At 39.6% G+C, this 25,305-nt stretch overlaps 1 protein-coding gene and 1 long non-coding RNA gene across 3 annotated transcripts in view; one reads left to right on the top strand and one right to left on the bottom strand.

Annotated features, from left to right (window-relative positions):
* The window catches only part of LOC135255504 (synaptic vesicle glycoprotein 2B-like), a 30,016-nt gene that overhangs the window by 1,146 nt on the left and 3,565 nt on the right, over positions 1–25,305 (bottom strand). The window contains exons 2-11 of the mRNA XM_064336757.1: positions 9,859–10,622; positions 5,030–5,210; positions 4,302–4,453; positions 4,064–4,197; positions 3,776–3,865; positions 3,186–3,296; positions 2,996–3,084; positions 2,384–2,548; positions 1,739–1,872; positions 1,407–1,607 (exon numbers count right to left, since the gene is read on the bottom strand). Coding sequence (XP_064192827.1) covers positions 1,407–1,607; positions 1,739–1,872; positions 2,384–2,548; positions 2,996–3,084; positions 3,186–3,296; positions 3,776–3,865; positions 4,064–4,197; positions 4,302–4,453; positions 5,030–5,210; positions 9,859–10,342 — 1,741 coding nt within the window. The 5' untranslated portion in view covers positions 10,343–10,622. The remainder of the gene's footprint in view (positions 1–1,406; positions 1,608–1,738; positions 1,873–2,383; positions 2,549–2,995; positions 3,085–3,185; positions 3,297–3,775; positions 3,866–4,063; positions 4,198–4,301; positions 4,454–5,029; positions 5,211–9,858; positions 10,623–25,305) is intronic.
* Positions 797–23,822, top strand: LOC135255505 (uncharacterized). Of its 2 annotated transcripts, XR_010330178.1 has the most exons (4): positions 797–871; positions 5,036–5,275; positions 7,008–7,146; positions 22,554–23,822. It is a non-coding gene; the product is annotated as an uncharacterized LOC135255505 (long non-coding RNA). The 2 variants fall into 2 exon arrangements; XR_010330177.1 differs by lacking the exon at positions 22,554–23,822 and having other exon boundaries at positions 7,008–7,573.

Genomic DNA, 25,305 nt, shown 5'->3' with positions numbered 1-25,305 from the left:
ATCAAACTTTATGCAAAACATTTTTTCCATATAATCTTCAGACTATTTCTTAAAAAAAAAAAAAAAAAAAAGATTTTCCCCTGTCTATCCATCAAATTTTCCATTCATTTTGTACAAAGACACACAGAAAATATATGCACATCCAACAACTCAGACAGGTGCTGAACAGAAAAATGGGCTGAGTACAAAGAAGGAGTCCGCACACAGCATATGAACCCCAGTAACACCAGAGCCAAATGGTTCTTCATCAGACAGCTGAAATCTGGTTCTTTCTGGTGTTAATAAATTCACACTACTCAGGAGCATTTAGTGTGCAGTCTCATCATTTTGTGCAATGAAATGATACTTAAAGCTGTGTGCAGGTGTTAGGATGGCAAGCATTCAAACAAGGGGCTAAAACAGGACTAGGGTGAACGGTGAAAATTATTTTATTAAAGTGCAAAAAAATAAAAAAAATTAAAAAAAATAATAATGATAAAACTAAATACGCAAATAAAAAACCAGGCAATCACTCCCCAAACGTTTCCTTTGGTAGGATTGAACAGGCTCTTCACTCAACCACAAGCTCTAACCCACTGCTCCGAATATAGGCCTGAAATATGTTTACCTCCCTCAGACCATACCATTCCTCCTATTAAAATCAATTAACTAAACAGAAATAATAAAAAAGTGTGATTTGCTTTCCCACATATAAAACATGAAATACAAAAACACACACGTTTTACCTCACAACTTATACATCACAATTACATACACAACAACATTCAAACCAATTCGCCCTCTGCAATAAACTACACTACCCACAAGGCATAAAACCACCATGATCAGTGCAACACACTCCTTTGCCAGAATTCTGCAGAAACGGTTCACTGTGAGTATAACCGGGATTTCCTTACTACAGAAAGTTTGTGATGTGGTATGATATAACCGGACATTAACATAGCGTACTGGGAAAAAAACAAATGAACGTGTGCACCCGTTAAAATGCCTTTTTAGGATTTTATTTAGTTTGATGTAGCCTATACTGATAATATCCCAGACAATTTTACAAACCAAACAAACAAACAAACAAACAAACATGAAACGGACATGGGATGGCGCATTTACAGTAGCCTATATACGCTTCTTAAAAGACGCGCGTTTCCCTCGCTTCCTCTAAGCCGAGGCCTACAGCGAACTTTGGGGCGGAGAATTACAAACAGAATTAGTTCTCCGTCATATCAGGGAAATATTCCTAAAGGCTTTCTGAAACAAATTGGGTTCTCGAAGGAGTGATGGTACAATGGCCGTCACTGGCCTGGAAATTAAACCCACAAGCTTGCAGCTACAAGGCCATTTCTCTAGCCATTGCACCAAATGTTCCATGGCAGAAATAATGATAGAACGTTCTGAACTTTTTCACTCACCAATTATATGTATCCTTCCAATTTTGTCCATGAAAAGGGCTGATATGATGTTACCTGGCAACACAGCCAGACTCCCCAGGAAACTGACTAGGTATATCAGGATATCATTTTCCTCTTGAAAGTTTAGGTGACAGCCCTTCTTGGAATGCAGGAATGTGGCATTGTCCAGTATACAGTCAATGAACTTCTCCTCCCACAAGTCTGTAAGTTTCATGAGAACACTTTTTTAAAGAAAGAATAATGTGCAAACACAACAGTATAAATTACATTTTGTTACAATTGTTGCTGGACAAAGAACCACAGATAGCTTTGGAACCTCCAGTATGTCCTACCTGTGTTGTAGAAGACAGTGTTTTTGATAGTGCAGTTCTCAAAGAAAGTCTGAGTCGAGCTGATGTCCTCAAAGTAACAATTTTCAAATAGTGAATCCTCAAACTTGACAGATTTAATCTCTATGTTGATGAACCTGGTGATGAAATACAGAACAGAAATCCTTGGCTGTTTGTAAAAAGCTTTACATATATACAGAATTCATATGAATAAAATAAAACGGGATTATTTATAACACATGATCTGTATATCTGCTATATGTCTGCACTTTCTATTGAACATTCCATGGATGTTAGTTTAAAAGTATTTCTAATGCATTAATTCACATCTGATCAATTGTTTTAATATCAAATTAAATTCACAAATGATTTTTTGTAAGTTAAGGGCTATACGTTTTAGTCACCAAAAATGGTTTAAGTTTCTTTTTCTGATAATTAACTAAAGATAATGAACAGTTATCATTTATAAGATAGATAATGCATATTATAGAGTCAGTAGGTGAGCAATATACCTGTATTTTAGAGCACCATATAAAAAGGAAAGAAGTCTTGATCATGACTGTCTCAATGTCTCAAAAATGGCACTTGTTTTACTGACAACATCTTAGGTCTTATGAGTAAAGTATTTAATGAGTTAGTGTCCCATACTTGTCATTGATGTACTCCCCCTCCTTGTGGACCTGGTTCTCCAAAGAGAAGTTAAAGTGGAAGTTCTCCACCTTCTCTCTGTGGAAGAGTTTCACCTTTGACTCGTACTCTTCATACTGCAGGTATTTTATCATGTCGGGGAACCACACTGAAAGTCCGTAGTAACTGAAACACAAAGCAGTCAGCAGAACCATGTCATAAGTTTGCATTTTATTTAAATGTGTATGTTTACATTTAACCCTGGTATATGGCCTTCTGTAATAATATAATATGTTTAAGTGAAGCGGTTAAGTGCGTCTTCCCTGTTCCTCCAGGCATTTTTATTTAGGCATGGCTTGCAGTAAATTAAAAGGTGTTCTATTGTGTGTTATCACCTGGAGTGAGGCTAGCCATTTTTGTTCTGGGGTGCAATTCGAGACTGACTAGCAGACTATAGGCTTTGCCCTGGTGTGTGATCAACTGGGGTGAGAAGAGTATCTTACACCACCCTATTATCTTCATGGAGTGAACATTTTTAACTTTTCCATAACTTCATCATGGACGTTACGGAAGTACAGCTGCAGAAAATCAATTTGTTTGGTTATACCACTGGTGGTGGTATCCCACATTTACCTGAAGGCCATTGTAAACCATATGATGGCCATAAATAGACCGGTGAGACGCAGGTCAGGCGAGGCCAGGGACATTACATTCTGCATCACCTGCATGGGAGATGATATCACGGTGTTACACACACAAGCACATTATTGTTGCCATGAGCTTTAATATCCTTCCTTTGCCTGTTTTGAGATCCCTAACATACCTGCTTGACCAAAGTCATTGTCCTGACCATCCACCGCTGAAAAGCAGTTCCTGTGGAGCTTTGAATCTCAATGAACTCATCCTCCTGCTTTGGTGTTTTTATTTGGGAGACCTGAGTACAGAAAAAATGATAGTCGACATTTTTAGAGAAACAGTTTTTATTTTTACCTAAATGTCACCACAATTTGGCATGCCTAATCGTATCTCTAGCCCCAGCCCATCACAGTAACATCCTCTGTCTGGTCGAGGGTATTGAGTACTGGTGCAGACATGTTTCAGTAACTGGCTGTTCAGTTGAGCTGCTATTGAGCCTCTATTAGTCATGCACTACCATGCCAAATAAAACCCTCTTTCCATGGAAAGATGTGTACCCAATTTTGCATCATCCAGCAGGGTCCACATTTGATCCAGAAGAATGGATGAACCAATGTAGGAGCCCCCATTCTGATGATTTTCTATCATTTTAGTCTCAGTTCAAAAGGCTTGGAGATGGAGTCATTGTAGCTTTGTTAAACATTATAATGCTGCTGAGGGGAATGTATAGTAAGGCACAGCTGTGAAGCCAATAAGATACATCATTGGTTTACTCACTGTGAATACTCTCTCTGGCTCTCCCTTTGCCCTCCAGTTAGTGTCATGCACCTGCTTCAGAATCATCCAGGCTTCATCATGTTTTGCATTCTGAAAAAATGAATATGTACATTAATATGGATACAGAAAGAGTCAATGAAAAATCAGAATGAAGTTCAATAGACATCAATAAGGGAAATTAAATGAAGTGTGATTTTCCTGTAATCCAGACTGTAATAAGAGCACTGATGGCATGAGAACATTTCTGTTTCTCAGTAAATAATCCCACCAGCAAGACTCTCACTGTACCTCCAAGAGGAAGCGAGGACTTTCGGGCATGAACATCAGGCCCACTAGGGATCCAATGGCTGGCAGAGCGCAGACCAGCACAAACACTCGCCAACTGTGGAACTGGAACTCGCTGCCCATACTGAAGCCCCAGCCTGAGAGACACAACGCAGTTACTCACCGAGGGGATCAAATAAGCAGGCCTGACAGTATGATTAGTATCAGTGGGTAACCACTGTAAGAAATATCTGCAGTATACCATAGTGTGGGATGATGCCCCAGGCAGTGAATGAAGCATAAAGTCCTCCCATCATCCAGAACATGCACAGCCAGCTCAGGTGCTCGCCCCTCTTGTCCATGGTGAGGAACTCCGCATAGTAGGTGTAGACGATGGGAACAGAGCCTCCAATGCTGAGAAGAACACACAGTCACAACAAATGTTCTGCTTCACACAGGCACATTCAACAGGGAATATCACATGCATGCTGACTTGGCAGAGCTCCAATAGTGTATCATGTCTGATATGGATGCTACTGGAACTGCATGGTAATCATTTCCAAGTAGATTTGATGAGTACTGAGCTCACACAGTGAGGGATTCAATGGATATAGAGTGTCCGTTTCATTTTCATTTTACCATTTACAAATGGGGAGACATTTGTAGCTGGCCAATGGAAGGGCTATTACAGTATGGAATGTCTGTTGGGATCTGACTATACTGTACTTTTTTTCCTGGAGAATGCGTGCTACGTTTGCTTTAACCTTGCAAGAAAAGCAGCTTGTACTTTCATGGAACTAAGCTTCTATTGGGTAGAAGCTGTATTTACCATGCCATGAGAGTACACTACTGTGTTGACCAGTTGTAGCTCAAGAGCATGTATGGTCTTACATAGGCATCAGTGCTCCAGACTTGCCATACAAAACGTATGTCCCTATTATATTTTCTAATAGCCTGAAAGCCCAAGGGAATGTGATTCTGTTCTCTCACCCAAAGCCAGAACAGAGTCTGAAGAAGAGGAAGAAGCCATAGCCCTGAGCGAAGGAGGAGAGGAAGGCAAAGACACAGTGGATGCCCAGTGCAGTGACCAGACACTGCCGACGTCCAATCTTGTCTGCCAGACCGCCCCACACAAATGCCCCCACCATCATTCCGACATACACTATCAAACCTGCAATAGAGAAAAAGGCCTGTCAGAGCACTGAACAAGAGCACTATTGGCATGACAGAGGCCATGTACATACCTCTATATTATTCAGTATTAAATGCACTTGGTGCAGTTCATCCTTTGTTCCCGTTCTGTATAGATCCCATACATTTCTCACGTTCTCCCACACTGGAAGTCGCTCTGATTAAGGTGTCTGTTCTATTAATGTGATGTGTTGAATGTAATATATGACATTCATTCTGTTGCGTATAATCCCAGTGAAGAGTTTTTCTTATTGCATCATTCTTGCAATACTGATTCAATTACCTAAATAAAAATAAATATAATGGTCCCACATTAAAAAAAAAAAAAAAAAACTACACAGCTCGAACAGTGAATTCCTGATGACTGAATGGGAATGTTTAATGCTATTTTCTTAAGCATAATATACTCATGTAGTTATTTGTGTAATGGGACATCGTCGCATTTCAAGCTTGTCTCCACTAGGGGGTTCTCTCACCCCGTGTGTCAGGGAATTGAAAGAAAATCTTTATTCATGATATTCTCAGATTGAGCTGTTTATATGCAGAGAATTTCCATTGACATTTACCCATGAAAGTGAAAGCAATGTGCCTCAATACTCCCAAGAGAAGGTGAAGGATCTAACACAGAGGTTTCCTCTTGGCATTTGAAAAGAATTACAGGCAAATGAGCAAAAACTTTCACAGTTTCACACAAGAATATTAAATTGGATATTGTACTATTTTGCATTCAATAGGGAGATTGCTTATAAAGTGCATGCACAGAATTTTAAACTACAGGTAATGAGTTTTTTTAAACAATGGAGTTAGCTGTATTTAATAAGAGTTTGTCTTATCTTTTTTATATTCAGTGCATTGCTAGGACTGATATTTTGGTTGAGGTTAAGGCTGAAAATGGTCTTTTAGTGACCACTCTTTAAAATGGAATTAAAAATTTTTTGCTACAATAGTAGATGTTATGTTGTGAAGGCTTCTGACTAAAGACTTGTGATCTCCAATAATTCCTCTTCAAAGAATGGCTGACTCTAGTCAGAGTACTTTGTATTATGAATTTAGTGAAATTTGTGGAATTTACCCCGATAAAATGTTGAATGCTGCGTAACTAGCCATACAATGAAAACAATTTCAATTTAAGTTTGGTTAGGTATAAAGCAAACTGAAAGTGCTTTATGACTAAAAAGAGCCCACAGGCCTTTGTGCCAGTCTTCTTGCCAGCAAAACACCAGGGGTTTGCTGTGATTTCCGTGGACCCTATCTCCCATCCTGTTTGTTTTTACTACACGGCCCTAATTACAGCATGGATAAGCAGCTTAACAGGCACATGTGGCCATGGTGCGAACCTCTCTCTGGATTACTCCACTAATAAGGTCTGCCCTTTTACTAGCCAGTATTGCACTTACAGTTTACCGTGGCTTCTGTAAAAGAGGTTGCATATTATTGAAGGCGATGCCATTCTTTGTGACTCATTAAATCATCGTCAGGATTTGTGGCTCTTAAGCTTTCTGCCTTACGATGAGAAGTACGTAATAGCATGGCTGTTCTGTGTAATTGGCATCTACATTTGCAGTCAGGACTGAACTTCACTTTGCTGTTTGCTTGCATGTTTACGCAAGGCTTGTGCGCAACATGCTGTAATGTGTGTGTGCGCGCATGCCTTGTTCTTTCTTACGAGTAAACCTTTTGGATTGCTTATCACAGGAGATAAATACAGACATCAGACATTGTATCACCCGCCTGGCTACTTCTCTCTGAAGCCCTTCTCTTTGCAATGTCTCTACAGACAATGCTGACATCAGAGGGGCGGAGCATAGGACTGTCAAGAAAAAAGGAGAGGACTTCCCGCGAATGGGGGAGCATATGGAAACCAGCCCCGATCCCCCTGCCAACATAGTGAGGCTGCCACTTCTGTGATTGGACAGGTACAATTTACTGAGCGAATAAATGTGATTGCAACAAGCAGCTAAACTGACATGAAATACATTTAGGGTGCAACAAGGGCAGAGTCTGAAGCTTTTATTCTCTCTAATAAGATTGTCATTCAAAACCTTTTAATTTACAAAGAGTTGTTAGGACAAATAAAACATTTTCCCATTTACAAACGGGGTGTTATGGTCTTGGTACCCACAGTTTTAAACAAACTATGCTGTCAGGTTATGAGACATTCACAGTACACAGACCTGGATGAGAACTTTCAGTTAATAAAAAAACCCAAGATCAAAAATGGGCAGACCAGTTTTTTGATGACTCCTTCAGTATCGTTGTTTGGAGCTTACAGTAAGGAACAGAATCCAAAAAATTCCAAATGTAAAAACAATGCCTTTGAGTGATTTGTCAGTTTTATAAATGTTATTTATTTAAAAATGAGCATGCATTTCTTGTAGGGCTGAGACATTTAAAAAAATGAATAAATAAAAGAATGACTAAAATATATATTTACAGTTCAGGACAAAAGCAATAATGTCATTATTTTAAAAAAAAATTAACCTTGTGATTTCAACCTCCAGTTACACTTCTCCCATAATATGTGAGAAGAACAGAAAAGAACAAATAAACAATAAGTACTGTAATTAAAAGGTATAAAAAAATCACATCAATTGTAAAAAAAAGTTTTAAAAGTACCCATAAGTAATTCATTTGACCAACACAACTATGTGACTACAGCCATGATGATTCAATGGTTTATTTGTGCTGTGATTCATCGTTAAACATGGCGTCGATATATATAGCCTGCCAACATTTTCAGATTTGAAGCTTTGACTTGTAGTCAGAAAACTTTTGTTTTGGAGACATTTATAATGTTTATTCCATTACATTACAGGGAGCAGTGGTCTTATTGTTCAAAGTTAAATTCTTGAGAGTGAGAGGCATAGCTCAGGTCTGTGGCTGAGAGCCCATGTACAGTAATTAAGTGCCGTACAGCATTTTCTGTAAAAGCTGATCTGGATGTGTGACAAGTGGAAGTGGAGCAGCGGGTTTACGTTTCCTGAACGCAAGGTCAGGAGTGAGACAATCGATTTCAAAGCCACCTGCTGAGACGAAATTCAGCGAAGCCTCCAAAAAGCAAGAAAAGAGGGAAAACAACTCTTGCGCTATTTCTCTTCGAATGAGAGTGGTGGCCTGTTAGCCTTTTTACTCATAGTAAAAATTTCCCTGAGACTCTTGGCCCTTAAATATTTAGCATTTCCTTTTGAGTTGTGCAGCAGAGTGGCAGTAGCTAAATCTGTATTTAACAATAACGAAACTATCCGTCAACGACAACTAATGTTGAAATGAGTGCTGAAGCCTCAAAAACATCAACAACGGTTTGCTTTGAATAGAAGTATTTTTCTTTTACCGTTGGTGCTTGTACGTGAAATGAATGCAGTGGATAGGATACCACAAGCAATGTTACACGAAAAGTGTAGTGAGTGAGAGAGAACATTTTTCAAATAATTATTTGTAAGCATGATTTTTTGAAGCAAGATCCTTTCCTAGCCAGAGAGACCATTCAAAAAAAAATGCAGGTGTCCCCATCACAACTAAGAAAAAAACAAGAAAACCAGAGGTCTCCCTGGGCTGCTCTCACCCACGCCATGAAAAGTTGGACTGCTGAGTGCTCACACTCTCCTTGATTAGCAGCATGCGGCAGCCGCCATTAAGCTACAAAACCCCTTCAGGTTTAGTCATCAATCCCCCCCACCCACCTTACTAAGCAGGAATATATTGATGAGAAGTGGAACGAGCAAGGCAGCCAGATTAATTGTGCCATCGATCGCGCCATTAACTAATTTGCCCGGGCACATTTTTCATTTACAGGCTTGCTCAAGTACCCACTGGGCAAAACTTTCTTTCTGGGAGCAGCTATGTCTTTCTCAACCGTTTCATTTGATAGCTTTCTTTACTTGGGAAAAAATACATGAGTATGCAGTGGCAGAACTAGCATTTATGGAAAATAGCGTAAAGTTGATGTGCTATAAATAGGTTTGTTTTGTTTTTGATTTGTTTTATTCACACTTTGCTTACTCACATACCTTAATTACAGCTTTCCTTAGTCAATTCAATTGAAGAAGACACAGATACTATCATTTTTCTTTGTCTCAACCTAATCCTTTTTCACATCATTAGAGAATTTGATCTGCTTAAAAGGTCAAATTAATGAAGCCTAGAAAAGCACTGACAAAGATGAAGATAATGGGTTTGGAAATGGCATATTGCATGCATGTAATTGTCTGGGTCATATGTCCTGTTAAGCTCTGGGCCCTAGTTTGTCACTTATCCAATTTTCTTATTGCCATGTTCTTTATAAAGTGTATCTTTTTGTAGCTCTGTATCTGCATATCGAGTTATACAAATAAGTGCTTGACTGTGTACAGGTCTCAAGTGAAACAACATAATATTACAAATATACATTTGTCGGGTAAATGTTTCGATAGAGTGTAAGTCTCCATGAAAAGATGAAAACTGACCTTTGACTAATGGTTTGTTCCATGTGCCTTTGACACACCTGAAGCAACACTCCACGCAAACCATTAACCATTAGACATTCCCTGGAGCTACAGAGCGCAGTGAAAATGGCGAAGGACATTCTCAGGTGCTAGAGAGCACAGTGAAAACGGCGACCAACATTTGGTTTAAATTTACTCACGACTTACCCAGCATGCCTTTTTTCGCATTGGAAAAGCACATGTCCTTCTCGGCGCTGGGCAGCACGAATCCCACCACGTAGCACTCCACGCCGTCAGCCATGAGCGCCAGCCCGATCACCGCGAACAGGGTCCACTGGAAGCGGCCGTGGCCACAGTCCTCCATGATGCCCTCGTACTGGTCGGCCAGCTCCTCGTCCTCCCGGACGCCGGTGGCGGCGGCCCGGGCCTTTTCCCTGGCTGCAGCCTGCGCCGCCCTCCTGGCGGCCTTGATCTCGTCAGGGTGGGGGATGCCCTGGTACTCCCCCTCGTACATTTGGTCTTCCTCGTCATGGCCTTCGGTGGCATCGCTGGCCGCGTCCTCTTCCTGGGGGGGGTAGTCTGTCTGGTAGCCGTAACTGTCCTGCCCCCCTTCCCCGAAGGTGGAGTAGGTGTTGTCTCCAGCTATGTCAGTGCCTTGCTGGTACACGTTGTTTTGGTATGGGTCATCCATCCTTACAGAGAGAGGGAGACCGGGGACGCACTGTTGCAGTTATATCCTGGTATCGCTGTTGGCTATATGGGCATAATCCTTTGCAGCCTGTATTGTCAGGTGCTTATTGGCTCTTTGAATTCTTTTACCCCAAACACTGGTAGAAACTGAGAACTGCTTGTTATCCTTGACAGAAAATTTGGTGGCTTGTTTTCAAGCTTTCCTCCTGCTTTAGATAAGGCTTGAATTACAGGAACAAATACCTCTGTCACACATTCCTACACAAGGCCACATTCTGTACCTGAAAGAGACAAGATAAGAGAGGATACTGTCAACAAGTGAGCATGTACCTTTAAATAATGTGTGTCACTTCCAAAAATCCCATTTTCTCTCCACATGACCGACTTTGGATCATTCTTCAATAAGATGCTGCACATGTTAATTTCCACTTATGATGGTTACAAAGCTACAGGTGCTCAGTAACTTACTACTGAATTTCATAAGCACCTTTTTTTCTCTCTTTCTTAGACATTCAGCAGCAGACGGCTTTAGAAGCTGAAATGCTAATTTTCAGAGTTTACTCAGCAGCACGTTCAATGTGCAGTTTGGTAAAGAGCTTGGATTTAGCAGTATGTTATGTTTTATATAGTTTCTATAGCTGTTATCATTTCAATTAGCATGGCTATTTGATTGTATTAAAATGTATATTGATGAGACTGCTGCTAGATGACCTATTACACAAAAGCAGTTCAAAGATGAATAATATATTTATCTTTTTAGTAATAATTATGACATTTTGTCAGCTCCAAGGAAAGTTGGAAAGTTCTTTGATTTGGATAAGCAAAATAATTAGTCCTTGTTAAATATTTAATTAAAATGCCGCAGGACTCGTTTCATCATAAAATGCAAACAGTCTCTTTGATTGCCATTAATTACACCTATATGCTAAATAAATTACATACAACTGATTAAAAATAAATATATTATTCTTTCTGAACTAATAATTATGTTTAGAAATGACTACTCAGTTAATCTTTTGTTTATAATAAGCAAGCATTAATAAAGAGCGAGTAATCAGCTAGACCTCAATATGGTCTAGAAATAATGAATAAATTCTCAAATTCATCACAAGCAATTTTATGCCTGTTGCAGCATTTCCACATGTCAATATATTCCATGCATCCATCCATCCATTATCTATACCCGCTTATCCTGAGCAGGGTTGCGGGGGGTGCTGGAGCCTATCCCAGCGTGCATTGGGCGAGAGGCAGGAATACACCCTGGACGGGCCGCCAATCTATCACAGGGCACACACCATTCACTCACACACTCATACGTATGGGCAATTTAGAGTCTCCAATTAGCCTACCTGCATGTCTTTGGACTGTGGGAGGAAATCAGAGTACCCGGAGGAAACCCACGCGGACAGGGAGAGAACATGCAAACTCCACACAGAAAGGCCCCAAGCCAAGAATCGAAAACAACGACCTTCTTGCTGTGGGGCGACAGTGCTACCCACTGCACCACCGTGCCGCCCACCAATATATTCAATGCTCAATAATAAATAGATGAAAAAGGAAATGCTGGGAATTTAAAGCTTGATTTTATGTATTGCTTCTGTAAACTAAACTGAAGTCTCAGAAAACTGAGAAATAAAATTAGCTATAAACGCAATATCCAGTATTAAGCATCACATAAACATAAACTGATAAGAAATGTATTATCGTCACAACACAAATGCTATAAATAATAAGATCCAAACATTAGGCAACTAGAAAAGTACCTATTCCAGATGTCCTGTTGGCATAGCCAGTAAAGGCACAAAGTTTTGGTATAGAGCTGACCAGTCCAATGTATCTTGCTGAATCATCCCCATAGGAGGGTTAGTCAACTGGGCTGTTCTCTCCCTCTCATTGATTTCCAGTGACACTTACTGGCAATAGGTGAGCTGTACCTACAATAAGCAAAATAGCACTCTCCTCCGAGCTTGTTATGTTGCCTAGTAACTACCCACAGTAGACCAGGTGAAAAAAAGAAGAGGCTGGCTTTGATAACATCAGAGAAACAAGTACTTGTCTTCACACTACAGGATGATGGTGGCTGTCATGAAATCGAGTGTGATAAAAGCAAGCCCTGATAGGTTTGGGAATTGGCTGTGAGCAAAAATTGAGGAGAAAACAGAAAATCCCCTCCCTAAGGAAAGATGAATAGTAACATAACTATTCCCTGCTGCTGATATGAAAAAAACTCTTCTTTTGTATGAAATTAATTCTTTAAATTGTACATGATCACAGTTATCATACCTGACTGATTATTAGCGTGCTTTGTGAAGTAGGATATTGCTGGTTTGTAAAGTATGTTGTGATGAAGCATGCCTGACAGGGATTTTTTTCAACATATTAAGAAATCAATTTTCCAGCCATTTAATTGGATCAGAGAAACTCAGAGAAATATTCATTTATCCATCACATAATAGAGCACTTTACATCTTTATTGCTCTGAGCACAGAGGAATCCAGATCTCCCGGCTGCACCAGAGCCTACGCACCAAAATCTCTCATAATGCTGCTAAATTCATTTGTCCCACCCACAGTGATGCTATCTGTCACTTTATTATGGACTTCAGGGCTACCCCGTGTACTTTCAAATACAGACATGGCATTATTATCATAAATGCAATATTAATAATGTTATTCGCGGGCTATTACGGTCGGAAAGACTGTGACTTCCATCAGCTCTCAAAAGAAACAGTCAAGAGACATTATAATGTTAATCATGGACAAGCTAAATGAGTTGCCTTTTAACAGAATACTCAGACTCAAGGTCAGCACTCAAATTGTAATATTGTACACTGTGTCACTTGTATAAATTCTAGTACTAATATTGTACTTTAACATAAATATTCTGTGGCCCCTTTAATTAAAACAGCGTTGACATGTAACTCTAGATGTTATCCAGTGTTCAACATGGAAGGAATAGATGAAGGGGAATGTACACTGATTAAAAACAGGACAACAATATTGAAACATCAGACAACGATAAATGTCCATCATCCAATAGCTCCGGGTGACTACATCCTGATGTCAAAATCTCACGTTCGACCATTATGAAAGATGGTAATTATAGGTGGGACAAATTATTTTATACAGAAATTCTTTCTTTCCCATCGGAACCTTGGTCTCCTACCTGGGTTTTTGAATCATCAAGTGAAGTGGATGAGAGTGGAGGGCTTTCCTTTTCATGGTTAGGTTATACCTTTGTTGTTGATTAAATCTAATTTAATGCCTTTGCCACTTGTTCATTTCTAATGAGCCAAATGTCTCATGCATTGTAACATAATATGCAACTGTAAAGCCAGGCAATATCCGTTGCAGTTGTAATAGTAGTTGTACAAGCAGTATATGTAGCAGTTGTAATGATAGTAATTGTAGTCATAATGATAAAAATTGTAATAATTACTATTCTCATTGTCACTATTCCATTATTATTATATGTATGGCTGTTCTGAGTTTAATGTGCCTGTTTCTGCAATGAGTGTCAGGACAAATGCTGTAAAATTCTTCCAAGTGTGATTTCCTTCTGGCTGATGACTAACTCCAATCACACATGCACTTCACTTTTAGTCACTTCCGAGACTCCTCCACACAACATGGCATGTTCTTATAGAGCACCAACACTATAGACTTAACAGATCACAAGAACAGAAAAAAGTTGAAAATTTTCATGCACAACTGCGCTATAATCCTAAAAAAAGAACATTTCCAATCTCAATCTTCATAGTTAAAGTGGTGAAAATCTATTGAACCTTTCTTGTCAGTAGGATCCATTAGAAAGCATTAGCCATGGAGGAAACAATTTGCTTTCTTATTCAAAACAGTGTTCTGGAGGTGTCAACTTTAGTGTTGTTTCACAATCAATGCCATTTGATGGAAAGTGTTTGTTTCTCTGAATTCTGAGCGAAGTGCTACCCAAGCATTCACATCTTCCAGCTTGCTTTCCTAGCATACAGACACATTTCATTCGTCACATTTCTCTCAGGTGTGTGATGACATATTGCTTTTGTTTTGGAGCCGGGACCAGAAAGACAGAGAACTGCTGTGGGGTCTGATTCCCTTCTGAATCTATGAATTGAACTGAAGGAGAAGACATTGAGGTAGAATGTTTCCCTCTTGTGTGCAAGGCAAAGACAAGGAAGGTCATAGCCTCCTTATGGGCAGGGATCCACTTTCAGTCTGTAACTACCTTGAATGCCACCAAGGCAACAGGCAATTCACTGCTTCAAAGCTAGTTACGTCCAGGGAGAGCGAGAGGGTCAGCACATCAAGAGATTGTTCTTTTTGATATTATCATATGCATGTTTAGCTTGACGTCGCTTTTGACTTTCTGAGCTTCACAGACATGGTTGCAATTATATATGTATTTAAAAGCTTTATTTTTCACATATGGAGACTTCATACCTCAAAATGAGATCCTTGTTCCTTTCATTGTAAAACACACAGTGCCCAAACCAACAACAGAAAAAAAACTATACATAAATGATTTAAGCTGCGTATAAACCAAGCGGCCAAAACCAGACTTCGTTTTTGAAGCTCATTTCCTGGTGTTGTAGTTCCTGGTTGCTCACTAGCGCCACTACGGATGGCTCCAGTATAGGTGTTTTCATATCCGGTTTCCATGTAAGTCTACGGTACAAATGCGATCAAAATACAAAGTCAATAATTTTTTCTCACAAGAACAAATAATCATAATAGGTGTATTTTATTCGTCTTATGAGTGTCCATGGGTCGATTTCATGATTTATTGCGTTATTTGGGCACAGTGCCAATATTTGTTCTGGACCAATGAGGTACAGCTTGCGTCACTTCCGGATTACTGCGGAGGACTGAGCTACAGTAGGGGCTACAATCTGTGGTCACTGGGGTGGGAGGTGGCGTTTCTTGGCCTTGACATTGCGGCTCCGACCACGGTCCACCTGTGCCAAGTCAGAAAATGCAGGCATCCCATTTTGTAGTGGTTTCATTATAGCGTGTGCTATTTACAGCTGCACTAGGCGACCATAAAATAATCCTCCTCTGATGTTTTGCGGTAGCCGAGTCATTTTTACCATTTCCTTTAGCCCACTTAAACAAATAATTAGTTGGCAGAAAGCGTAATCAGCTAACGCTTATTTGCTATATGTGGTAGTCCAGTAGCCTATGCTAAAACAGTTCGCAACTTCGGCTACCAAGCCATTTGACTAGCTAGCTAACCCTAACCGGGAAATATTCCATCTGTCAAACGTGTTTGACGGCTTGTCAGTCGTGTACATTCCGTAAATGTCTACCTGGGCTATGCTGCACGAATGTGACAAAGCTAGAAGCTAGCAAGAAAATAATAATAATTAGAAATTCAATGTACATTATTTTTGTCTTTATGCAACAGGTGGAAAACTTGCTCTTCAAAGTGCGTTGTCATATTTACACGCCTGTAGATCAGTTATTAAAATACTTGGTAGATTTGTTAATCACCGCTGACAGTGTTAATTTTTATTCGGTAAAAAGTGACTTGCGAACGATCGGTCAGCTAGCGTCACCCAGCAAGTAAACACCACAAACGGCGATGGAGTAGTAGCAGTTAATGGCTCATTAACTGACTGGCGAAAACCTACGACGATAACTTGCTTGGTTAACAGCAGGTCTACCAGACAGTTATATGAAAATTGGCCTAGTCAAATCACCAGTAGTCTACACATCTCTGATTGATTGACCATCAGTGCAGTCGATGTTCTTCCCCTGTAGTTCATATTGCTAATGTGTGAGCTAACCACGGATAGCTTACCTAGCTCACTGGCAAGCTGATATGCTAGCTAAGCATATTCGTTTTGCCGAGAAACATAAATTGAAGATAACTGAACATAATTGTATTATTAATGTCATACATATAACGTGATTACATGACACAGTACAGTCACGGATGGAAATTAAACTCCGTAAACATTTGATCATATATTTTAAAACATAACGGCAGACAGTCAGCTAGCCTCAAGTTCGTTCTGCAATCGTTCGTTCAGGTTGATGGGCTTTTCCGCACCGGACTGTCAATCACATTGTAAAAATCACAAGACCGCTTAACTCTATGGTTTTGGCTCCAAATCGAGAACATGGCCGCGCCCGCCATTGAGCTTCAAAACGTGTTTTACAGACCCACGGAGAGGCAATGGGTGACGTCACAGTAGCTTTGTCCATATTTTTTTACAGTCTCTGGTATAAACAAAGTTTTACGTCTTGTTCTGTCAAATACTTGACCTGTTTATTGTTCTTTAGTACATCCTAAACTAGAGATCCCTTGTCAGTTGTGTTTTTAGTGTTGGCTGCTTTCAGTAGAAGGCTTCCTAAATGAAACAAAGTAAAACCTCTGCATACAGGAGCTTAGAGCAGTATTTCTCCACTTCCAAAGAGCAGGCATAAATCAAGGAGCAACCTAGACTGGTATAGGCCTTGAAGATGTGCTGAGAAAATCTTTGCAACAAGAATCACATGCAGAATCATACAGCATACATATGGTCCTGCTCTGGTCCAGAGTAGGACCATATATACTCTGTTAGAGTTGATTTAACGCTGGACATTTTACGGAACCCTATTTAAACTCTCCGAGTAAGAAATCATCAAATGGTAGCCTACAGATTACCCAGCCATGCAATAATTAAGGCTAGGTGTTCATCATGGAAAATACTGGCTGATGTCACAGAGCGATCATTGTCAAAGTTGTTAAAAAAAGTTATCATTGTGAAATGCCTTGTGATCCCACAGGGGTTGTCAGTATTCAGAGCATGATTGTGTGGTTAGCAGACATTGTGTCAGATGACCTTAGAAACACAGGAGCTCTGATTAGCCTCAGAGGCTCCTACTGGAATTTATTGACACAGAAATTGAATTTAGTTTCAGCAATGATTTCTGCATTGGGTATACTTACCCAAATTTTATAATACCAGTCATTTAAGGAAGATCTGTATGTCTGTCCAGACACATTTAATTTATTAGCACCGTACCTCCGAGAGCTCTCATATCAAAAGCAATGTGGAGAAACCATCATTGACAGTAATGGAGCGGCTATAATGCAGCTACAAAGCAACATGGGCTCCATGAGGGGGTATGGAATCCAGACCATGCGAGTTCTGAATGTGTACAGTACATACCTTTGAGAAAGGCACTTAACATGATTTGCTTCAGTAAACATCCAGCTGTATAAGTGGATTCTATATAAAGAATCCAAGCGGTATGAGTTGCTCTTGGTAAATGGATCTGCTAAATGCCTAAAATGTATATGGAGCATGACAGGAGTGCCTTTGTCTGGGCTTTGATCCTGTAACATTATTGTGGCACGTTCAGTTGTCTAGTCTCTATACCACCAGTTGGCCTGCTTTTAAGATGTCTGTAAGATTATAGAGGACATTGTTGGGATCAATTTTGCCACACAAATGCACTGTACTTTTAATAGCCACCCGATTTTAATATGGGATTGATCATAGAGGCTGTTTTCAAATATTATGAGAGAAGACAGTTTCATTGGAAATACATGAGCAGGGAGGAAGGAGGTGGCGGGGAGTGTTAGCAGTTTCAGGAACTAATATTAAGGTTGCAGGGGTTTTCATGTACAGTGGCGAAAGCTGGCAGTGTAAGCCTAGTTCAGCTACTACACTGCCTGTTGGGAACAGGGGAGTAAAGGTAACTTACATTTCACTGTTCTTCCTCTAGCAGAATGCACAGCAAATGGAAGAGAAGTGTCAAGCATGTCTTGCTTCTTGGATTACATGGGAAGCATTTGCTCACTGCTCACTGTACTATTCTCACCTGATTTTAGAATGTTTGCTGGCTAGCATACGGCCAGTTACTTCAAAGAACAAGGTGAACTACATAGAATTAAGTACAAGCCAACACTACAGTACTATGTGCCCCATTTAGGACTACATTTATGGCTATTTTTGTTTATATTTTTCCTGGAGTTACATTGGAAGAATCAGATCAATAGAGGTGCCCTTTGGGCAAGCAGGAGGGTGGAGATTACATACAACCTTTTTCTCTGACCTTTCCATGGTGTTTTCCACTACAGCATATTAGGTTCTGCAATGGTTCAGTACTAATGAACAGGGAGACCACCCTGCAAAGTGGTATTTAACTACGGACAGGTGTATTCATCAAACTGGCTTTGGAAACACCAAATTCTCTTTGTTATAAATGAACCGTGACAAAAGGCATTTTAAGGAACACAACTTGAATAAACATCATTTCATGCACCCCGAGTCTATTTTCAATATGTGAAAATGGCATCAGGGCCAATTGTTAGAGAATCGATGTTTGACAATGGTCCAAAATGTCACAACAAATGATCGTAACGTCATCCATGTCTGAACTGCTGTGAGCCAGCGATAACCGCTCACAAGTGATGACCCGGCCAACCGATGGGGGCTTGTGTTGTCTAACAGGTCTCGTCTGCCTCAGTAAAGGCAACCACAAAAAAGAAGTGGATATGGTCCTGCTTCAAAAAATTGAAGTGTCTCCAGCTAAAGGATACCAATTGCCAATGTGCACATGCTCTCAGATATGAGGGCCTGGTGCCATGTGAGCAGCGTTTAATCTGACAGGTCTGAGGATCTCTGTAGCAGAATTATAAACATGTCCATAATTTTCTGTCTCAGTGGTTGCAAGGTGCCTGGAGCCCAAGCTGAAAATTTTTGGTTCCCAGGACATTCCAGAAAAGTTAGGGTAACTATTCCCAAAATATTTGTCTGCTTTGCAGGCAGTCATTTGAATGTTATTTTTAGTGAAAAAAACACCACTGGGATATTTCTTGTATTTGAAGAATGTTCTTGTGATAACATTATCCCACAACCAAACTGGAATTTTTCCACTGGAATTGAAGCATTCTTGTTGGCTGAGTACATAATAAAGAGGTTGCAGGTTTAAATCTATGTGAGATTGCTCTTGAGCAAGGAACATAACTAACTCCCTGAATCCTGCTGCGTTATAATGTATGAAAGGACAACATGCTGCAACTTGAAAAATAAAAAAAAAAACATTTTTGTTTTTAAGGCTGAAAAACATAGCTACAGCGTGTTGGTGTCTGGTGTCTGTTATGCAAATAAGTCACGTAATAACAAGTTTCTGAAAATATTGAGCTGCTTGACCAGTTTGCACAGCGCAGCCATAAAAAAAACGGTTACTCACTCTCTCTCTCTCTCTTTCTCTCTCTCTCTCTCTCTCTCTCTCTCACACACACACACACACACACACACACACCTGTGTATTTTTGTGTCTGTGTGGCAGGCTGTCAGAGACGGATTCACAGTTAAGGTTTGTCAGATTATGAGTTCTGATCCAAAAGTGCACTCCTGATTAAGAACGAAAGGTTCCCCAGATCCTACAGAGCATGGTGGTTTTATTGTGTTATTCTGTGGTATTGACAGTATGTTCTATTTTGAGGAGCAGTCTTATAGTTAGGTCCTGGGAGAACGGCTGCCATGGACTGGTGCTAATTAAATTCCTCTGTGACATGTTCAGCCCTGGAAGTGTCAGATCTGCACGGTGTTCCTAGCAACTCAGAATAAATGAAACCACACGCTAATTATTATCTCCTGTTGTGGAACACAATGGCTTTCAATTAAACCGTGCTAATTATTGCACATGACTTAATGTCGTTCCTATTACAGACTAAAGTCTTTGTACCCATACATGCTTTATTCATACACAGACATTCAATACAGAACTACATATGTCATGAGAAAATGTGTAATTTCAAATCAGAGATGTGACAAATGGCAATTGTTATGAGTGAATACAATTTCACCTTAAAACTATACCAACTGAGAAGAACATGATGTTTAAGGTTGAATTTGAAGAACCTTTTAAATAGTTCCTATTGTTTGTGTGAAACTACAAACTTGTTGCTGTTATATCCTGAGAGAACAGTGATACATTGTATGGTTTGTATTAAATTCTTAGTCAGCAAAGACTGTATTATTATTATATGCTTTATGATGGATTTTCCAATTTATTCTTCATTAAATAATCCTGAAACTATTATGCTATTCATAAGGTTATGCATACACAGCAAAGATTTGCGACTTAAAAGAGATATACTACACATTTGTATGATTTGTAACACAAAAACTCATTATTTCTTAAGTATGCTACAGGACCTATATTTGACATAAAGAGGTGAGGTGGGTGTGTATGTATGTGTGTGTCTGTGGGGTGGGGTACACTTGTCCAATAAGATTTGTTCCAACAGACCTTTTTTTAATGTAATTTCTTTCAAGTTTGTAAAAGCAATTTCAAGAATTTGATGCATTGTGTAGACCATGGATAATATCCAGAGCAAGCCCTATGTCTGCAACTCATTGGCCTGGATTCAAAGCAATTCAATTCCAAACAATTATGCAGAGCATGAGTCAGACATTTTGAATGACTGTGGTGAATTGAGAGGGAAGACGCAGACACTGCGTGCTACTAGTTCTCTTCAGCAGAAAGTTAGGCAGGCAGGAGATTGTCCCTCAAGATAGGATAATCTAGGCCTCTCACTGGCCAGGAGCTCATTACAATTACCTGTGACGCCATTTTAATCTGGTGCAGTACAGTGAAGGGACGAGGTATCAGCCAGTCCACTACCCCATCTCACATTCCTATTGAGGTGCAGTGAGACTGGGTCTAGATCAGGAATTCTTGTGGACCTGTTGTACACTGCTGGGCTGCAGAGAGTCCTTTCACAATGTAATCTTTGCCTCTGCACCGTAATCTCTCAGTCTTGGACACACAAATGCTAGGCATCATCAAGGAACAGAATGAAACAAACCAAATAGCTTTTTCCCCATTAACATTTGTCAGATGACAAAGATCTTAGCGAATCTGGCAGCTGTAGGCTGTGTGCAGGGCCCGTTTAACAATTAATGAGAAGAGCAAAGAATTTATCTCCCCGTACATGTTTCTAAGTATAGCTGACAGACTCGCCAACATTTTATGGGAATGCGCATCATTAAAACTGAAAGATTCATGCAGTGATCAATGTGGAGCTTCCACATTCACTTCTGTGGAAGGATTGTATATGCACGTTTCCAAATAGATGACATATCTGTGATGGATTTGGGCAGAGGCTTGAATGTTTTGTGGGCATAGTGCTTCCTTTATTGAAGAGATCTAATCTTGTTTGTTCCGTGTTTATTGGAAGTGAGACCTCATTCATTAGTTGATGTTGTTTTCCTGAAAAAGGATTTGCTGGTTATTTAAGAAGAAGATGGCTCCTCTTAACATTATAAATGCATCTAATTTATGTGTGGTTATTCCCTTGCTACCCACAATGTGAGATGTATTTCCAGGCAGAGGTCTGAATTTGAAATATTGAAAATACAAAACCACAAATGCCAATTCCTGTCTATGTGGCAGAAAACTCATTACTTTGAAAGATATATTTTCTATTATTTTACCTGCTTTGGTCTGTTGAAGTGTTTCATAGTTTCTTAGTGTTTAGTTATATTGTAATTATTGGCATCATTAGAACATATTTTTCAGACATGTGTTACAATATTAATGCATAAAAGCTTATCTTTCATATTAATTCTAAGTTGATCTATTTTTAAAAGAATGGGTGCATAGTCACATTCATAACCTTAACTGCTTAATGATTTCACTAGAAAAGATAAGATTCACAGCACATAACTATTTTCTGTGTTTTTGCAGTAATATATAAAATCATTTAATAAATGGGTAAGAGCAGAGCTGTGTTGATGTACATGTAGAAGTCATTTAAAAGCCTGAGATTCATATGTTGTCAATGCATCCCTGTTCTAGTGAGTCGTGTACTTTAGGCATGGCATACAGATGGCAGTACGACTGATTGGTAAATGTCAGTTTCATGATTATATTCCAGGAGCAGAAAGCTTTTTGGAGGCTTTTAGGGAAACAGCTGTGTGCAGAACAATGCCAAAAAATGGACTTTGAACCCAGGAAACTGCGGCTTGTTCACTAAGCTGAAAAGACTTCAATTTTTTTGGGAAAATTACACCATTATTTTTTGTATATTATAAAGTGTTATATACTATTGTATCCTAGATGGAATCCCTCATATTGCCAGCATGTTCTGTGTAGAATGCAAACATACAGTGCAAACCTTAAGCCTCACTAACTGAGATTAAGCCTTAGCCACTTCCCTAAGCTATCCCTGATAATTCCTTTCCTGTCTGATGTGTGTGTCTGAACCCGCAGATTCAGTCACCCTCCTCATGGACCCCATCCACACCTCTGCCAAGGCAGAGGGGACACTTCTCCTGTGACTTTGTCCTCATGGCGAGAGTGGCGGAAAGTGAGTTTTACGGCAGGCACAGAGAAATCTGCAGCAATCTGCTGTCGTCATGACAGATGAGGGGCTGCAATTTAATCCTGCTTAAGACCGCGGAAATTTCATTCTGTGCACAGCCCCAAAGCTTTGGATTACCATTTCACGAGAGAGAACAAAATCATGATTCTATGCAAACGCATCCTTTCTTTTGATAATTATTTTTATTTTTTTGGGACGGAGGGATGGAGCAGGGGCACAGAGGGTTCTAGAAGAGGATGGACAGTTTCCAACTGTTGCTTATCAACAGTTTAGCCTTGCTAAAATCAGCAGTGACAGCTAACAGGAGCCACAGCTGTTATTACTGGGCATATGGAAGAAAGGTGGCTGTCAGCCCTAATGAAGCCCCTCTGCTGCTCACCCTTACTGCATATTGAGGGCTTAAAAGGATTTGTTTGTGCAAAGAGAGCACGGACAAGAGAACACAAACTACAAGGTGAAAATACAAGCAGCATAACAATTACAATGCAACGTATTTCAAATGAGCCCACAGGTTCATTTTCCAATCTGTCACAACCATTTACTGAAAAATCAACTAAGACTGCACAGAATAGATTACAAAAATATAGCAACACTACTGACAGAAATTATAATTTGGCTGCAAAACTGACCTGATTCAGTACAATATCAATGTATATCTGCTAATACTGCATGGCTTGTATTAGTAGATATGCATTGATAGTTAAATGGATAAGCTCTGTTTTGCAGGTAACTTACACTTTCTGAATATGGTGTTGCTTTTTTAAATGTAAATGCACACATATGTGACAGATAGATTTTAGATGCAACAGTGCTGCCAGGATGCTGATGTCTGCATTCGTAACTAGTAACAGAAAATGAAAATGGATAAACGAATTGCTTCTCAGATGATTTGCGGGGATTTGCAGGAGGACCACTCTTGCGGAGGTTAAGAGAAGAAGCCTCTTCTCCTGGGCTATAGAGTTCACCTTCAGCATCATGCTCTAGCTCTGGAAACATGGGCAGCTGGGAATTATGTAACACCTGCCTTTGTCTTTGGGTTCACCTTTCATTTATTTATTTACTTCTTTTTTAGACCAGGGCTTCATAGTAAGTGCTGAAGGGTATCACAGAGGGCAAAGACCATGGACTGTTAAAAGGCATGCCTTCTCACAACTTATTACACCATTCACATGATTAATTAGTTTGATTTTCATTATTCTAGACATATATTCATCTATAGCATCACTTTAATATGTCAGAGATGACATAATCTAAAGCACACACATCAAAAATATTGAGGAAAAGCCAAATGAAAACCTAAAAACATAAGCACTGTAGTTTTAATCCATTTGTATTTTTTCTGTACTAAATTACAGACATGTTGTAAGTTACTGATAACTCAATATTAATAACAGTCAACTCTGCTGGTGAGTTTTTACTGTCTGCTGAGCTCATTGTGCATGTTGTGTTTGAAGATCAACATTTCTGTCATTATGAACAGTACCATTAGTACCATGAAACCAGGGTAGGTACACAGTGTTCTGGCATCTGGTGGTTCTGGTTGATATATTATACATGAATGATCCTACTGCAGTGGGTGTTACATTGTAAAACCACATAGTTCTTACATTTTTGGCTGGACCGCAACAGCAGGGCCAGCCCTACAAACGCAAATGTCTGTGACTGACTGAGTGAGTGACTGAGTGAGTGATGAAGTTGCACCATTGGTCGGCCGAGTTATGAAGTCACACCATTGGATGGCCGGATCGTGTGTTAGGTCCAGCCATATACTAGGTTTTAACATGATCTTGTTGCTGCACGAGCATTAGAACCTCACTGGAACATCAGACCAACATTGCAACTTTGTTATGTGCTAGTTTGGGATTCTGCTGATGTTTCACAAAAATGTCCTTCTCAATATTGAATTTTATAAGATGCATATTTTAACTCGACTATGTTTTCTTAGCTGCAGATTGCCTGCTTAAGATTACTGCCATTTTTCCTATCAAGAATCTGGATCAAATGGTTATATCTGATAGGCTAGTCAAGGCGGAACATTCCATTACATCACTCCAAAATCTGGAACCAAAATGATATATGTTAAGTGTTGAACTAACACTGTTAGAGTTGGATTAACACTGGACATTTTACTTTGTGCTGATGCCCAGGAAACAGCCATCACTGAAGTACCAGAACAGTGAGTGGCAAATAAAACTTCAAGTGCCATTCAACAGACATTGTCAGCTCTCTCCAATCGATTGTGCATGCTGCCATTCTCCAAAGAGCACAAAATGCATATTGCTCTTTTGAATAATTGTTATCAAACCACTTTGTACACCAAGTAAGAAACGTTTGACGCACAAATATGAGGATGTACACATAAGTCAGAATGAGCACACCAGCAGTATATGGTAGGTGCTCAAGTTGGACTTATGAAAGAGAATTTGTCAGGCATAAATCTGTGGGAGGGCAATCGCAATGGAACATTTAATTGGGCAATACATCGAGATGAATCAATAATTTGAGATGAGAAAATCAGTGCTTGGGTTGTGATGCTGGGTGCTGTACTGTCTTGTTTTTGTCCTGTTAATTATACATTATTGGTATAGTTTTCTAAATTAGCATAAATGATATTCCTGGCAGGACAAATGAGAGGGTATA

Source organism: Anguilla rostrata, chromosome 5 (assembly GCF_018555375.3).
Source record: "Anguilla rostrata isolate EN2019 chromosome 5, ASM1855537v3, whole genome shotgun sequence".
NCBI classification, from domain to species: domain Eukaryota; kingdom Metazoa; phylum Chordata; class Actinopteri; order Anguilliformes; family Anguillidae; genus Anguilla; species Anguilla rostrata.
This window is presented reverse-complemented; position numbering and strand designations above follow the sequence as displayed.